At 47.6% G+C, this 17,052-nt stretch overlaps 1 protein-coding gene across 4 annotated transcripts in view; it reads left to right on the top strand.

The window, feature by feature from the left end:
- The first annotated feature begins 11,226 nt into the window (after nt 1-11,226).
- Nucleotides 11,227-17,052, top strand: part of ANKRD10 (ankyrin repeat domain 10) — a 35,764-nt gene continuing 29,938 nt past the window's right edge. For all 4 annotated transcript variants that reach the window (XR_004054757.1, XM_030922435.1, XM_030922436.1 and 1 more), the window contains exons 1-2: nt 11,227-11,607; nt 15,899-16,051. Coding sequence is in view for 3 of the 4 variants with exons in the window: in XM_030922435.1 (XP_030778295.1) it covers nt 11,398-11,607; nt 15,899-16,051 (363 nt within the window). In the remaining variant the exon portion in view is untranslated. The remainder of the gene's footprint in view (nt 11,608-15,898; nt 16,052-17,052) is intronic.

Here is a 17,052-nt window from a genome sequence, read left to right as displayed (position 1 = left end):
CCTGGGAAGTTCAGTGTGTGTTTTACAGCACATCTCAATGGGGCATTAAAGTTTCACTGACAACAGTTGAACCTTACTTAGATTTTAGACCATTACATTTGAAAGAGTTCTATGCACAGATCTAAGTTGTTCCAAACCTACTTAAGAATTTTCCAATAACTGAATCAGGCTTCAGTTTTTAAGTTCACATTTAAATAAGTTAAAATTAAATAAAATTTAAAATTTAGTTCCTCAGTCTCATTGGCCACATTTCAAGCACTCTAAAGCACCCTGTGGCCAGCAGTTGCTACAGACCACACAGCTTTCTACTGTCCTTTACAAGCAATTGAAAGAGACTTGCAAGTGTTACAGGAAAGGGGTCCCGAACTCCAAGAGAGGGTTCTTGGATCTCTTGCAAAAAAGAATTCAGGGCAAGTTCCTAAAGTGAAACTACGGTTTTTAAGAAAGTAGAGAAATAAAAGAACTGCTACTCCATAGACAGACCAGCCCTGAGGGCTGCTGGTTGCCCATTTTTACAGCTATTTCTTGATTATATGCTAAACAAGGGGTGGATTATACATGCGTCCCCTTTTTAGACCATATAGGGTAACTTCCTGACGTTGCCAAGGCATCTGTAAACTGTCATGGCACTGGTGGGAGTGTAGTAGTAAGGACCACCAGAGGTCACTCTCATCACTATCTTGGTTTTGGTGGGTTTTAGCTGGCTTCTTTACTGCAACCTGTTTTATCAGCAAGGTCATGAACTGTATCTTGTGCCAGCCTCCTATCTCATCCTATGACTTGGAATGCTTTAACCATCTGGGAACGCAGCCCAATAGGTCTCAGCCTCATTTTACCCAGTCCCAATTCAAGATGGAGTTACCCTGGTTCACACGCCTCTGACACAAGGGCAGTTTTGACTGGGAAACAAGCAGCAAATGATTTGAATTTGTCACTCAATCCCTAAAGGCACAACTCCATCGTAAATTTAGTTTTACCTAAATTTATTCGTTAAAGCATTTAGTTAAATTCTGAGTATCCGCTGTGAAGGAGGTCTTGTCTCTCTGGGCCATCCATTCAAGGGGGCCAGGACAGTCAGTGAGAAATCAGATCATTCCAGAGGTATATGCTGGGAAGAAAGCAAAGCAGGCGCTGCTGCAGAAGACGACTCGGGCTAGGGTTCAGGCCATACCGTTCCTCCGGTATGTTTTTGAGGGGAGGCCTGAAAAACAAGGAATCAGCATTGCGAGTTTCAGGTGACAGCATTCCCAGCAGACGGAGCTGGGTCCAGGAACAGGAAGCCCGAGGCCTGCATAACCCCAGTGAGGGCAAGAGAGAGCAGTAGAAGGCTGGGCGAGAGGGGCTGCGGGTGCCCAACAGGGCATCAAGTCTCTATGCCATTTGGATTTTGTTCCAAGTTCAATGAAAAAGCATAGGAAGGTTTTAAGCTGGCACTATTATTAGATTTATATCATAAAAAGATCCTCTGGCTGCTGGACAGGAAAAGCCGAGACGCTACCGTGTCAGTTTAAGTGAGAGAGAATGGGTCAGGGAGATAGGAGGGGAGAAAGAAAGAGGCACGTGGACTTGAGATATATTTGGAGGTAGAGCCCCCCTGGGCTTACAGGTGGTTTGCACGTGGCAGTTGAGAAAGTATTGACCTGCAGATGCTGGACTCAAAGCCCCTGGATAGGTGGTGGTGTTATTTACAGAGTTAGAGAACACTATGTATGTGTGGGATGGGCAGCAGGTGTGGGGAGGGTGACTCAAGAATTTCATTTGGGGCACGAGTAGAGATGCCCCTCAGAGATCCAAATGGAGGTATTTACTAAGCCATGGGATTTGAGTCTGGAGCTCAGAGGTCAGGTCTAGACACATAAATTTAGAAATCACCAGCATGGCCAGGCGCGGTGGCTCACACCTGTAATCCCAGCACTTTGGGAGGCCGAGACGGGCGGATCACGAGGTCAGGAGATCGAGACCATCCTGACTAACATGGTGAAACCCCATCTCTACTAAAAAATACAAAAAACTAGCCGGGCGAGGTGGCGGGCGCCTGTAGTCCCAGCTACTCGGGAGGCTAAGGCAGGAGAATGGCATAAACCCGGGAGGCAGAGCTTGCAGTGAGCTGAGATCCGGCCACTGCACTCCAGCCTGGGCGACAGAGCGAGACACCATCTCAAAAAAAAAAAAAAAAAGAAAGAAAGAAATCACCAGCATGTAAGTAGTGTTTGGAGGTGTGGGATTAAATGACATTGCTTAGGAAGAAAATACAGAGAATGGAGGATCTAGGACCCAGTCCTGGGATCTTTAAACATTTGGGGGTCCAGCAAGAGAGTTGATGTGTCATGGAAGCCAGGACAGAGTGTTTCAAAAAGGAGCTAATGGTCAACTTGTTGCATGTTCCAGCAAGATAAAGCCAGATAAGAATAGAGAATTGACCATTTGGTTTGGCAGATTTGAAGGACTATGATGAACTTCCCTGGCTATCCCTGGGAGTGCTGGGGGCTGATGTCCAGTTGGAAAGGGTTGAGGAGGGCCTGGGAGACAATGGCTGCAGACAATTCTTTGAAAGGGCAGAGATGGGCAGGAGCTAGAACGGAGTATGATGAGAGCGTGTGCTTATTTTAAGGTAGAGAACCACTATAAGTGGTCGCAGCAGATTTGCCTGGTGAGGGGACTAATCCATTCGGTAGGGCAGAGAAATTACTGATTTCTGAGCATCTTGCTTATTGGACATTTATATCTCTTTCTGGTAAATTGCCTGTCAATATCTTTTGCCCCTGTTGTTCATCTCTCTCTTCTTGATTTGTAGAAGTTATTTTTATATGCTGAATAAGAATGCTCTACAGTCACGCCCTTCATACAACCTTTTGGTCAACGACAGGCTGCATATACAATAGTGGTCCCATGAGCTGATAATACTATTAATATATTTTGACTGTACCTTTCCTATGTTTAGGTATGTTAAATATGCAAATACTTACCGTTACGTCACAATTGCCTGCAGTATTCTGTATGGGAACATGCTGTACAGGTTTGTAGCCTAGGAGAAACAAGCTCCACCATCTAGCCTCGGTGTGTGACAGGGCTGTACCATCCAAGTTCGTGGGGACACACTCCAAGATGCTGAAATGAGGAAATAGCCTAATGGTGCATTTCTTAGAACATATCCCTGTTGTTAAGTGAGGCATGACTGTACGTGTTAAATGAATTGCAAACAATTTCCCTTGTTCTATAGCTTGTCTTTTGCTTTGAAAGAAGTTATGTTACTAATTAATAACAATTGAAAGACATTATTATATTATTACTTATAACATAGGCAAGTTTGGACATTTCTATTGCTGTGCTTTATGTGTCTTGTTGAGAAATCCTCCACCCTCTAAGGTCATAAAGATGTTCTGCTATGTTTTCTTATAAATCTTTTTCCATTTTGCTTTCACATTGAAGTCTAATCCATGTGGAACAGATTTTTGAGTGTGTTTGAACTCTAATTGTTCCTCTGTCCTTGGCCACTACTCCTTGGAGTCAGGCTGGAGTGAAGCAGCGGGAAGGCACATCCAAGTAAACAGGAGCAACTCTGGGTTTGTGGCCCTGGTTATTCTCTGTGGAGTGACACATCCTTGCCAGCACACCGAACCTGCAGTAAGTGTGGATCAAAGTCACAGGCTGAGGGCTGCTGCACATTGGAGAATGAAGAGGAAACAGCCATCCTACAGGGATGAACTCCCCACGGCCAGAGGTCAGAATGCTGCAGCCTCGGCAGCCTGTGTAGAGGACAGTGCCAGGTGAAGCAGTACCCCAGGGGCACTGGGTCCACGGAGCAGGGCACAGGAGCCCAACAGGCACTGGGGACGCTCTCAACAGCTGGCCTGCACTCAGTGGTGCCAGTTTCTGACAACAAAGCCCCTAGCAGCCATTACCACTGCAATTTAACCTTCATGAAAATGCAGAACAACAACAAAAAAAAAAAATCTAATAGCAATACCTAGTATCAGAAAGAATCGGGAACTGGGATTTTGGTGAATTGCTGTTGGCAGTGTAAATTCATAAAGGCACTTGGGAGAACAATTAGTACCCAGTATCTTCCTAGTCTAGAGATCCTTCCACACCCAAAAGCTCACCTGACCCCTCACAATGACCTTTACCTGGACAGGAAAATTATTGTCTTCCTTTAATAAATGAGGAAACTGAGGCAGGGCAGGGAGGAAACCCTTCCTCCAGCAGAAGAACCCCCTGTGCAATGTTGTTTGCAATATTCTTTTCAACCCAGCCTTCAGAAACAGGGAAAAGAAAAAGAAGGCTGTCACAACGAGAAACTGAACTGTCCCAGTAATTACCCACGGGCTCTGCACCGGGGCCGGAGCTGTGCTGTTTTCTTGTTTCCATCCCTGCTTCTGGCTGCTCCCTAAGACACTTAGTTAGCCAAGCTTATAGAGTCAGCGCTCAAGTTTGGAAGAGCCAGGGAGGGATGTGGAAGGTTTTAGGCGCTATAGGATAAAGGGAGACAATCAAGCGTTTTTCTGCTAGGCACATCCCACACTGTGACACCAGTGATTTGATCTCTTTGGCTCCCCACGCCCTGGTGCTTCTGCATGGCTGGGACTGTTCTGCATTCACTGTCTTATGCTGTGAGATATAAGTGGTTTTAAGGCGACATCCACTTCCTCTTATAATGAGATGGGTGGATTATTTTATCCTAGGTCAAGAAGATTCCTATCAGGGTAAATGCTTTTGTTTTTAGAATGGTCTTAAGGAATAAATACAATAATGGCAATTTCAGGAAGGGTGAGTAAGATGTAAATCCTTTGAGTCACACAAGGTACCAGGGCCTGGTCCAGCCGGGAGCAGGTCAGTGGGCCCTGCCTCGAGGCTGGGCACTCGGCTGGTGGAGGACAGCATGTGTAGGGGGTGGGAGGGCACCAGCACCGCTCCCAGGAAGATCGACAGAAGCCATTTTAATAACAGCAGTGACTCACTAGGGACTTTCCTCTATGGTAGCCACATGAGGAAGTTAAGGAATCGGTTGAAAACATTTTCAAGGACTGTATGGTTGCTAAATTAAAGGTCAAGATGTCAGCAAACCACCTGCAGGTCATCCTCCCCCAGCAGCTCCTCCGGCAGCTTGCTCTTTCTTTAGGGGGCAGGGACCAGCGGGCAGCCTGTTTCCTTTTCCTTCCTTCAACACTCTCGCCCATCTATCCCTCCCCACTCCACAGTCGGTCTCCCGCAGACAGGCCTGCCCTTGCTTCTGAGTAGAGCTGCAGACTTTTCCTTTTTTTTTTAAAATGGGTAATCACTTTTGCTAATTTAAAGTGATTTTGCTAATCACTTTTTTAACAAGACAAAAGCAAGATACAGGATGATTAGTAAGATTCTAGAATCTTCATGTTCTTTTTAATTCAAGATCCCTGGTCCATGGTGCTTTCTCCCTTTCTGAAGGGAGCTATCGACTGATTTGAAGCTCAGTCTTCCATTTCAATTTCATGCCATTCAGGAACTAGGCATTAAGGACTTAATATGGGCTGGGCACTGTCCTACTTCCTACGTTCGAGGGATACAGTAATGATGGAGAGAGAGAGAGACAGACAGAGATCCGTCTGTGACACTGCTGAGCAGAACACGGAGCATCAGCCAGAAGTATTTAATATTTTCAGAGCAGTCTCCTCTACCTGCTTAAGGGGCTCACCAAGAGCTCCCCTCCAGAGCAGAGAGGGAGCAGCTGGAAAGACAGCTGTTGGTTTCCACACTTAAAGCCCCCAGAAGCAGATCTCTGGCATGTTTCTAATCACAAGAGTATATGAATAGGGGGATGCAGTCTCAGGCATGCCTCTCCACGGTCAGGATTTTTAAAAAAATCAATCTCTTTCATGATTAGAAATAAGAGTAACATTTACTTGTCTGGTTTTTAAATTATTTCATATGGAGGTGACAGGAAATCCTGTGAGGATAAATGCTTTTCTTTCTAGAACGTTCTTAAGGAATAAATACAATAATGGCAATTTCAGGAAGGGTGAGGAAGATGTAAATCCCTTGAGTCACAGCAGGTACCAGGGCCTGGTCCAGCCAGGAGCGGGTCAGTGGCTGGGCACCCGGCTGGAGGAGGAGAGCACAGCAGGGCCAGCAGCACCCCTCCCAGGAAGATCGGCAGAAACCATTTTAATAACTCGCTAGGGACTCACTAGGGACTTTCCTCTACGGTACCCACATGGGGAAATGAAGGAATAGTTGAAAACATTTTCAAGGCTAGACACCTGGATCCTCCCGAGCCTGCCTGCAGGGGACAGAAGCTCCTGTCTTAACATGGAAAACAGCTTTAGAAAGGGAAGTGAACAGCACCGAAGAAGCCAGTGCACAGAGGCACCCAGCGGGTGGCTGGGGCCTCCCGACCTCGGGCGAGAGAGGTGGAACCCAGCACGGACCAGTGTGTTATTTTCCGGAGCTGGACGGCTTCACAACAGAAAAGTGTTGTCCTGCAGCCCCGCAGGCTGGAAGGCCCAGATGGAGGTGTCAGCAGCGCTGGTTCCTGCTGGGGCTGCGAGAGAAGGATCTGCTCCAGGCCTCTCCATGGCTTCTCGTGATTTGCCCTTGGGGTTTCTTGGCTTGTAGAAGCACCACCCCCATCTCTGCCTCTGTCTTCACATGGTTGTCTTCCCCCCGTGTCTGTGTTCAAATGTCCCCCACCCCTTTTGTTTTGTTTTTTGAGACCGAGTTTTGTTCTTGTGGCCCAGGCTGGAGGGCAATGGGCTGATCTCGGCTCACCGCAACCTCCGCCTCCTGGGTTCAAGCGATTCTCCTGCCCCAGCCTTCCGAGTAGCTGGAATTACAGGCATGTGCCAGCACACCAGGCTCATTTTTTTTTTGTAGAGACGGGTTTTTCTATGCTGGTCAGGCTGGTCTCAAACTCGTGACCTCCGGTGATCCACCCACCTCGGCCTCCAAAGTGCTGGGATTACAGGCGTGACAAATGTCCCCTTTCTATAAGGACACCAGTCATAAGGGATTGGGGGCCCACCCTACTTCAGTGTGACCTCATGTCAACTATTTATATCTGCAGTGACCCTATTTCCAAACAAGGCCACATTCTTAGTTCTGAGGGTTAGAACTTCAACACATGAATTTGGGGGAGACACAATTCAACCCAGATCAGAGGGAGTGGACTCTGGGACAGGGCAGGGAGCAGCCTTCCAGGCAGAGGTAGCCCTAGTGTCAAGGACATGCTCTGGACAGCCCTGGGCAGTGACATAACAAGAAGTCCAAAGACAGGCAGTCGGCCCTGGCTGTAAGGACATCACCCAGCCAAGGGTCTGATCTGGGACTCTGCTTGCTAGGAGCATTTTCCCAGGTGTGGTCTGAAAACCTCAAATGGCAGAAGCCAATTTGGAAGGTTCACAGAACAAACTCTATTTTGATATCTATTTGTTTAAATGGGTAGGGAGAAAATGTAACTAGCACCACAAACTAATGTTTTATTAATGAAAGGATATGAATGAAGTAGCTAAGTTTTAAAAAGGTGAACCAGTTTTAAGAAAAAAAGTATCAATCCTATGTAGATATAAAAGCCCACATAGGGCCAGGAGCCGTAGCTCACACCTGTAATCCCAGTGCTTTGGGTTTTGGGAGGCCAAGGCAGGAGGATCCCTTGAGCCCAGGAGGTCAAGAGTGCAGTGAGCTATGACTGTACCACTGTACTCCAGCCTGGGTGACAAGAGTGAGATCTTGTCTCAAAAAAAAAAAAAAAAAAAAAAAAACCCACATGCAGATGGTATCTGAACAACAAGTTTTGGAAACTGTTCTTGCATCAATTTTTAAGCAGATTTGCCCTCTCAAAAGATGGATCTGCCAGCGTAGTGGATGTGGATAGGAATTGTGAGGGAGCCAAGGAGAAAACAGCAAGGCTTGGAGGCCCACGTTGAGTCCTGAAGGTGTCATCACAGTGGGCTCCCTGACCTCCATCCTCACAGCCAAGCTGCAAGTCTGACCTGGGTCCCCCCACTGCTCCACCCCAAGTCATCACTCCCTCCCTTAAATGGCACAACAAAACCCCTCATTGGTTCCCAAACTTTTTGAAATTAAAAAGCCACTCCTTAGCATGGCATGCTTAGTATGGAACATCAGCTGGGGCTTGCCTTCCTCTCCAACCCCACGTCCCTCAGGGCGCACTGCTCCTAGTGTAATAACGACACTCAAGAGATGCCCATCAATGTCTGTCACACGTATGAACACTGTATCACTGTGCCATTCACACAACAGAGCCCTGCCCCATTTCCACAATTTCTCACACAATACAATCCTTTTTTGAAAAAAAAAAAAAAAAATTCCAATCTAAAGGCAATCGTAATATGTTTTGAGTTTTCCTGTTTTCTTTCACGGATTTGGATCGTATCTTCAAATGCCTAAGTTGGCTTGTGTATGGTGCTTCACCAGATGAAAAAGACGTTATGACTCTACTCTTTTCTTCTCTTTGGAGCTTTTTAAAAATAACAGTCCCAAAGGAAATCTGAGATTGGTAATGATTATGTTACAGGAAAGGGGTCCAATCCAGACCCCAGGAGAGAGAGGGTTCTCGGATCTCACTCAGGAAAGAATTGAGAGTGAGGCCACAGAGTAAAGTGAAAGTAAGTTTATTAGGAAAGTAAAGGAATAAAACAATGACTCTTCTTTAGAGCAGCCCCGAACACCTTGGTTGCCCATTTTTATGGTTATTTCTTGATCATATGCTAAACAAGGGGTGGATTATTCATGCCTCCCCTTTTTAGACCATATAGGGTAACTTCCTGATGTTGCCATGGCATTTGTAAACTGTCAAGGCGCTGGTGGGAGTGTAGCAGTGAGGATGATCAGAGGTCACTCTTGTGGCCATCTTGGTTTTGGTGGGTTTTAGCTGGCTTCTTTACTGCAACCTGTTTTATCAGCAACGTCTTCATGACCTGTATCTTGTGCTGACCTCTTAACTCATCCTGTGACTTAGAATGCCTCAACCCTCTGGGAACGCATCCCAGTAGGTCTCAGCCTCATTTTACCCAGCCCCATTTAAGACGGAGTTGTTCTAGTTCGAATGTATCTGACAATTATAAGAGTTGGGAAAACCTGGGTGACCAACCATTTAGACCACTGGCATTGGGAATAGTCAGTAGACACCATCCTATCCACAATCCTCCTGCCAGAGTTACAAGATCTGTCTTGGGGATTCATCACCATGTATATATGTCAGTCTACTCCAGTACAGCTACATAAATATGTATACAGTCGAAATAATCCTTTAAAAAAACCCAGTCATCTGAAGCCAGGAAAGAAGTACACTAAGTATCCCATCACTATAACCTATTTTGTCTTCCTAGCCTTTAAGACTCGATGCAAAAGAAATTCCAAAGTTAAAAAAAATCTAACAGTGGGTTGGAACCTAGGTCTGGATATTATTCTAAGCTCTGCTGCAGGCATGCAGTTTGCCCTCGGGCAAATTCCTTGACCTACCACTGGCTCTGTTTCACCATTCCCAGAATGCAGCCTAGCCAGTAATCCCTCCCTTTCATTATATGGAGGACAAGATACACTCATGTCCCTTTGCAGAATGGGACACCTCTTTCCTAAGAAAGATTGAAATCATTATCAGGGGGATATATTTTAAAGAGATTAGATTAAAATAAACATGGCACGTGAAAAGAAAAATGATTAAGTTCTAGAGTAAACAAAACCTGAAATGAGTTTATAGTCTATTCTCATCCCTTTTGGTCCAAACAAAAAAGTATTGCTCGATTATTCTCTCCAGCCTCACTAATAGATTACAAACTCCTTGAGAGAAGATCTATGTGTCATACTTTCCATTCATTAGCAATTGCTCACTGAACTGAAATATTTGCTACTTCTTCACTAGAGTGCTTCTCAATGTGTTTCATTCAGCATTGTACTCAACAAATGTTTGCTGTATGAAGAAATGTCTGTGTTGAGTGGTTACACCACTAGTTAACAATTTCCCTTTGTTAAATATTAGGTTTCTATTTTTTGTTTTACTAACCAATGCTGCAATATGCTTTCTCGTGCATCAGTATTTCCCTATACATCTAACTGCCTTGTTAAAGTTCAATTTCTGTGACGTAGAATTTTGCAAAAAGGAAGGAAATTTACACAGCGGAAAACTATATATACAAATGAAACAAAATACATGATTTTAAAACACCGCATATTTAGAAGTAAAGGAAATATTCACAAACATTGTGGTTATTCCTCAATAATGAAATCACTGATGCTTTCACAATCAGAATAAAATTACATATGTAAAAAAGCCCATGATACTGTCATTCGAAACAGGGAATTTAGTATTTCCTTACAGTTACACAGTTCTCAACAACAAGCCTTTTATGTTTTGCTCTGTCTGGTCTTCCGGCTCATCTCTTAAAGCTGCAAAAGTGTAGTGCTAGCCCACTGCACTTGGTTCTGAGGAAGGCGTCCCTCAGACAAAACTGAGGAATCTGCCCTGCTCTGTAAGGAACTAGGACTTGTTGATTCTCAGATTTTAATGCGAAGCCCTGCTCTCCCTAGGCGCTCCAGAAATTTTAACTGGACAACTTCACCGCGCTCTGCCGGGCCTCGGGGAGACCCGTGTCTCCCACCCGCTCTGGGCGCGGGCCCGCAGAGCCTCAACCTGCGCCCCTGGCAGCCGGGACTCTCCGCCCGGAACGGCTCTCACGCTGGAGACACCACGGTCCGCACCCGGGGCGCAGCCGAAACCCACAGCGCGAGCGGCCACCAGCCCCGCTCAGACCAATGCCTGGCCGCTCTACGACCCCTAGCCCCCACACAGCCAGCCCCGTGACCTCAGAGCCCCGGAAGCCGCTGTAAGCAGTGACCCAGCCAGGCCTCGCACCCTGCACCCCAGCTCCAAGCGTTGCTTCTAAACAGACCCCGCCCCCGGCCGCCCCAGGCGTGGGCCCAAGCCATGCCCCGCCTCCTGCCCAGACGCTCCAGGCGTCCTCTGGCCCAACCCCCTGCCCGGCTACTTCCAGGCCTCCTCTGGTCCAAGTCCCGCCCCCTACCCGGCTACTCCAGGCATCCCCTGGGCTAGACCCCGCCCCCTACCGGCCGCTTCAGACGTCCGCAGCTCCAGGCCCCGCCCTCCGCCCGGCTGCTCCAGGCGTCCTGAGGCCCAAGTACCGCCTCCTCCCCGGCCGCTCCAGAAGTCCGCGGCTGCAGGCCCCGCCCCCTGCCCGGCTGCACAAGGCGTCCTCGGGCCAGGCCCCGCCCCCAACCCGGCCGCTCCAGGCCCCGCCCCGCCCCCTCCGTGCGCGCTCCGCTCGGCAGCCTGTGGGACGCGACCGCAGCGCTAGTCTCGTTCCTTTGTGCTTCGGCGGCGGCGGCTTCTCGAGTCCTCTCCGACGCGTTCTCTCGGCCAGACAGCCCCGCGCTCTCCAGTGACGGACCATGTCGGCGGCGGGAGCGGGCGCGGGCGTGGAGGCGGGCTTCTCTAGCGAGGAGCTGCTCTCGCTCCGTTTCCCGCTGCACCGCGCCTGCCGCGATGGGGACCTGGCCACGCTCTGCTCGCTGCTGCAGCAGACGCCGCACGCCCACCTGACCTCTGAGGACTCCTTCTATGGCTGGACGCCCGTACACTGGGCCGCGCACTTCGGCAAGGTGGGCGCGAACGCTTTAAGGCGCCATTTTCCGCGGCTGTCCAGTGGGGGTCGGTGAAAGCGGGTCTGAGGTGCGGGGGGCGCGGGGCGTGCCGGGATCGCGGGGCGGAAGCGGGGTTGGCGGCGCCTGTGCCTCGCGGGGCCTAAGGCGCCTGTGCGGCAGCGCTCGCCGTCAGGGGCCGCAGCGGGGCAGCCGGGGGGCGCGGGGCGTGCCGGGAGTGCTGGGCGGAAGCGGGGTCGGCGGCGCCTGCGCCCCGAGGGGCCTAGGGCGCATGTGCGGCGGCGCTTGTAGCAAGTAACAAGGCGGGCTCCAGGAGTCCCGGCGCCTGTCGGCCGGAGCCTGCGCGCGCGGATGGCGCGGGGCTTCAGGCCGGGTGGGAGGCGCGGGCGACCTCGCAGAGCCGGGTATTATGCGGCGTAGCCGCCCCGGCGGCTTACGGGGAGCCGAGGCGGGGTCAGAGGCGTCTTTCGCCCTCGCGGTGCCGGAAAGAGGCGCGCGGGGAATGCCTGGGCGCGGTCGACCTTCTGGTTCGGCGCACCCTCGCCGGGAGCCAAGGGCCGCGCTGAGGACGAGCTCAGCCGAGGACCGCGCTCCCCAGCGGGTCTGGAAAGCTCGGGCAGCTGTGTGGGATGGAGGCCGGCTCTCCAGCTTCTGGGTTTGCTTTAAAGCTCGTAACTGGCCCCGCTTCAGGAAAATTAGTAACGGCTGTGTTTATCTTGGATCTAAATTACTGCAGAAGTGGTTAAATGAAGCAGAATTCTCTTCCCGTGGAGCCTTTACGTGCCCCCCTTTTTTTAAACTGAAAATTCTGAGGGAACACAGTGCTGCTTTAAGGTTTTAAAACATAGCTACAGTTTCCTCATCTGTGAAGTCGCTGGGGTACTTGCTCAGAGAAATCTTAAAATGAGATTTCACCGTCCTTTTCAGAAGTGGCTGGTTTTAATGATTTTTTTAATGATTAATATTTTCAATTCACTAAAATTCAGGAATATTTAGTGTTTTTCTCGTAAATGATGAGATGGGGTTAAATAGTTTTGCAGAGATAATGTGAAGTAAGTTATTTTAAGAAGGCCTGGCCCTGGTAATGTCATTACCAGCTGACAAAGTTGCGCTTTACCTTTGCTGCCCCTGGCGCTACATTCACAACGCAGTTGTATCTTTTGGGAAGCAGTTTCTGATTCTCCTTTTAAAGTGGAAAAGCCACTTTTCTTTCAACAAAAGAAATTAGAAGGGGTTTTGACGATCGGGGTGGGACAAGCAAGTTAATCCACCCTCAAGGGCTGTTAGGTTCCTGTGGCACTGTCTCTGAAGTTGTGCAACCGTAGTACCAGCTGGAGGAAACAGGTGCCCAGGGGAAATGAGATTCTTAACAAACAAAAGTAAAAAAGCCGCCTCCCTGCTCTTCTGCCTGAGGCCTTAAATAGATTTCCCGAGGTAGTCAGTAATCTGAGGATTTCCTCTCTCCAGAGTGTCTCTTGCTGTGGTTTATTTTTACACTAAACTTTAGGATTCCGTCCTTTCTACCCTGCTTGAGAATGACATTACTGGGTGACAGTCAACAGCGATCTGTAGAATGCTTAAAGCTTCATTACAGATGGTCACTTAAAAAATTTAACCCAATGGCGCCTCCACTTGTCTCTGGGGATTAAAATAGCCATAACTGCTTTAAAATGGTAACTTTTAAGGTGTATTTTATCACAATTTTTATAAAAACACCAACTGAAATCACTTTTCAAAAGTCTGCTTCCATGGAACTTTGAGTAGTAGCTTTACCTTGGTCGTCAAATGTTATAACAAGAAGCAGTTACTTCATTGTTTCCAGCTGTCTGAATCATAGGGCTGTTTGGTCTTAGATACCGAAGGGGCCTTAGAAAGCCCCTGTCCAGGGTCCAAACATTCCCTTCTGAGAAGAAGCTGTTAGGACAGGAGTCAGGCCAGGACTCCGGGCTGCCGCTTGCGAAGTCTAGGCTTTCTCCCCAGCCCTGCTAACGGCTGCCCTCTTACACAGGTTTCAGGCTCGTGTTCTTAGAAATGTGCCAGTGGTGCACAAGATCCCTAACCGCTGGTAAGACTCGTTTGCTTCCAGAGGACTAAACGGGTTGTTTAAAAGCTCTCTTGTACTTTTTATGATATCATATTGAACAGTATCTTTCCAGAATAACAAATCCAAGTTTCTAAATGGAACCCAAGGGTAACAGGTTTAAGCCCAGCGAGCCCTCAGTGGATGATTTTTGGTATTGCCAAGTGATTTGCATCCGTTTCATTTTTATTGGATTTGAGACTTGTTCATCTTATCGCTAGTGAATACTTCCATTTTCACCCAGTAAATTAATAAAGGCAATAAATAAAAATAGACGGCCGGGCGCCGTGGCTCACGCCTGCAGTCCCAGCACTTTGGGAGGCCGAGGCGGGTGGATCATGAGGTCAGGAGATCGAGACCATCCTGGCTAACACGGTGAAACCCCCGTCTCTACTAAAAATACAAAAAATTAGCCGGGCGAGGTGGCGGCGCCTGTGGTCCCAGCTACTCGGGAGGCTGAGGGAGGAGAATGGCGGGAACCCGGGAGGCGGAGCTTGCAGTGAGCCAAGACCCCGCCACGGCGCTCCAGCCTGGGCGACAGAGCGAGACTCCGTCTCAGGAAAAAAAAAAAAAGAGAGAGAGACATCAGCCTTTACTCGCAGGTCCAAGTTGGTTGAAGAGGGTGTTTTGAGTCTGTATACCCTTCATCTCACAGGAGTGTGCATTGAAAGCCTGACAGTACTTAGATGGAAAAGGAAACCTTGAGGTGAGTTGGGGGAGAGTGTCAGGTATTTTGCTTCAGGTGAGGTCTCTCCTCTTCAAGAGACTTGCTTGCGGTCAGGCATAGCTTGTTCCCTAACTGCATTGTGATTGGAGTGAGGGAAAACAAGCAGTCTAGGATCAGAGAAGGTGGGTTAAACAATTGCTTGGCACATGGTAGGCACTTGCTAAATTTGTTGAATGTGGTGAATTATTTTAGCCAGAGGCTATCATAGTATTGGTGCCTGGCCACAAAGTCTTAACTTGCCAGTGTTAGTCACCCACTGGGTGCGTTGCTCACTTATGCTGTAGGCTTTTTTTTTTTTTTTTTTTAACATAGGGTTTTAAAATACAAATCATTTGAAAAGAGTAAAAAAATGTGGAGAATGGGGTCTCCATTGAGTAATCAATGAGTATTCAGTGCTGGCTTGTGTAAAAGTGCACAGTTGTGCACACTATAGAAAATAGTCTTTGACTATGAGGCGTTTACTATGGCTACACAAAGTTTGTGGGGTTTTTCGTTGTTGTGTTGTTTTGGTTTTTTTTGTGACAGGGTCTTGCCCTGTTGCCCAAGCTGGAGTGCAGCAGCGTGATCTCTGCTCACTGGAACCTCCGCCTCCCAGGATCAAGCGATTCTCCTGCCTCAGCCTTCTGAGTAGCTGGAATTATAGGCATGCACTACGCGCCCAGCTAATTTTTTGTAATTTTGTATTTTTGAAACCCCAACATGGGATTTCACAGTGTTGGCCAGGCTGGTCTTGAACCCCTGACCTCAGGTGATCCACCCGCCTTGGCCTCCCAAAGTGCTGGGATTACAGACTTGAGTCACTGCGCCTGGCATTACACAAAGTGTTGTTTGAGATGGAGACTTGCTCTGTCGCCCAGGTTGGAGTGCAGTGGCATGATCTCAGCTCCCTGCAAACCTCCGCCTTCCAGGTTCAAGCAATTCTCCTGCCTCAGCCTCCCAAGTAGCTGGGATTACAGGTGCCCGCCACCACGCCTGGGTAATTTTTTTGTATTTTTAGTAGAGACGGGGTTTCACCATGTTGGCCAGGCTGGTTTCGAATTCCTGACCTCAAGTGATCCACCCGCCTTGGCCTTCCAAAGTGCTAGGATTACAGGCATGAGCCACCGCTCCCGGCCTACACAAAGTTTTTTAAGAATAGTCTGTGCAACAAACATTTTTGTTGGAAGTCTTGGAACAGCGCAGTCCAATATTTTCTGATTTTGGCTTATTCAGTTGTAGGGAAACCAAAATATTTAAATCTGTGTAGTGTTATTAGTCTTTTTGCATTTTTCTAGTTCCCATCTTTTTCATAAGGACAAGGGAAAATGTTATTTTAAATGCTCTTTAAAATTTGCATGGCATTGGGAAAGAGTGACTTAATTTGATCTATTAAAAAACTGGTAACAATGCCATTTGTCACCGTTACAGAATTTAGATTATTCCTGTAATATTGAATAGTGTACTGACATGTCTGCGTGTTTTCATTACCCCTCTTGTTTTCGAAGTTGGAGTGCTTAGTGCAGTTGGTGAGAGCTGGAGCCACACTCAATGTCTCTACCACACGGTACGCGCAGACGCCAGCCCACATTGCGGCCTTTGGGGGACATCCTCAGTGCCTGGTCTGGCTGATTCAAGCAGGAGCCAACATTAACAAACCGGTAAGAGTGCTGGTGATGGACTTTTGCTTTTGCTTTTGGTTTTTGCAGTTATAATTATACACGGTATTGCTTTAAATGGAGGCCTTAATTAGAGTTTGATATCTTTACCTGAGGGCAAACTGGAGTTTCTGTTTCTTCACTTGTTTGTGAAGGATAATAGACCCTTTCCATAGGAATGCTTTCTGTTCATAGAGTGCTTTCACCTATTGTTTGATAAACTGATCCAGGGTGATGTGCCCAAGGTTATAGCTGGTAATTAAAGGAGCCTGGCCTTAAGCCCAGGTTTCCTGGCTTTCTTCTCACAGCTGCCTTAGCCTCATTTCCACAGATAATTATAAAAACACTTTCATCCTAGAAAAAGCATGACTATTAAGTCAGCTCCAAAGTGAGCTTTAGATACAAGTTGATGCCTTGGTGCAGATAAGTAGCTAAGGATCATTTACTAAGTCGGAAGAGTAAGTGACTTGAGGACTTGGTATTTAAGATTAAGCATACTAACAGGAACATCATCATGCCAGATTTTTTTCATGGTGTGTTTTCAGTATCATTTCACCTAAACCATACACACGAGTGTTCAGATTGTTAGGTACTTGGTTGTATAAGACAAGCAGCATCTGATAACCATTAGGTTGTCTGACTGGGAGCAGTCCCTGGAATCAGTGTCCTTTGCTGAAGATGGATTAGTCCTTAGACTAATTTGTAATTTTCTTCTCTTAAGACCTGGGCATGGGCTCTGGGAGCTGTTTTTTTATGCCTCTTTTACTCCTATTTTTAAATGCTTTATAGTCATCAAGGTCTTGTATGCAAAGTCTTTCTACTTTTCTGTCTTTCCCAAAATTCAGTCCTTGATTATAACCAGGTATAAGGTTGTTTCTAGTCCCTCTCCTAAAAACTTAGCTGCCCATCTAAGCAGTAATTGAGAAAGAAGGTGTTTTTAGCCATGATTTAAAACAAGGATCAATGGGAAAGTGGGGTAAGTGAGAAGGCAGTTTGTCGCCTTG

Source organism: Rhinopithecus roxellana, chromosome 18, assembly GCF_007565055.1.
Source record: "Rhinopithecus roxellana isolate Shanxi Qingling chromosome 18, ASM756505v1, whole genome shotgun sequence".
NCBI classification, from domain to species: Eukaryota; Metazoa; Chordata; class Mammalia; order Primates; family Cercopithecidae; genus Rhinopithecus; species Rhinopithecus roxellana.
This window is presented reverse-complemented; position numbering and strand designations above follow the sequence as displayed.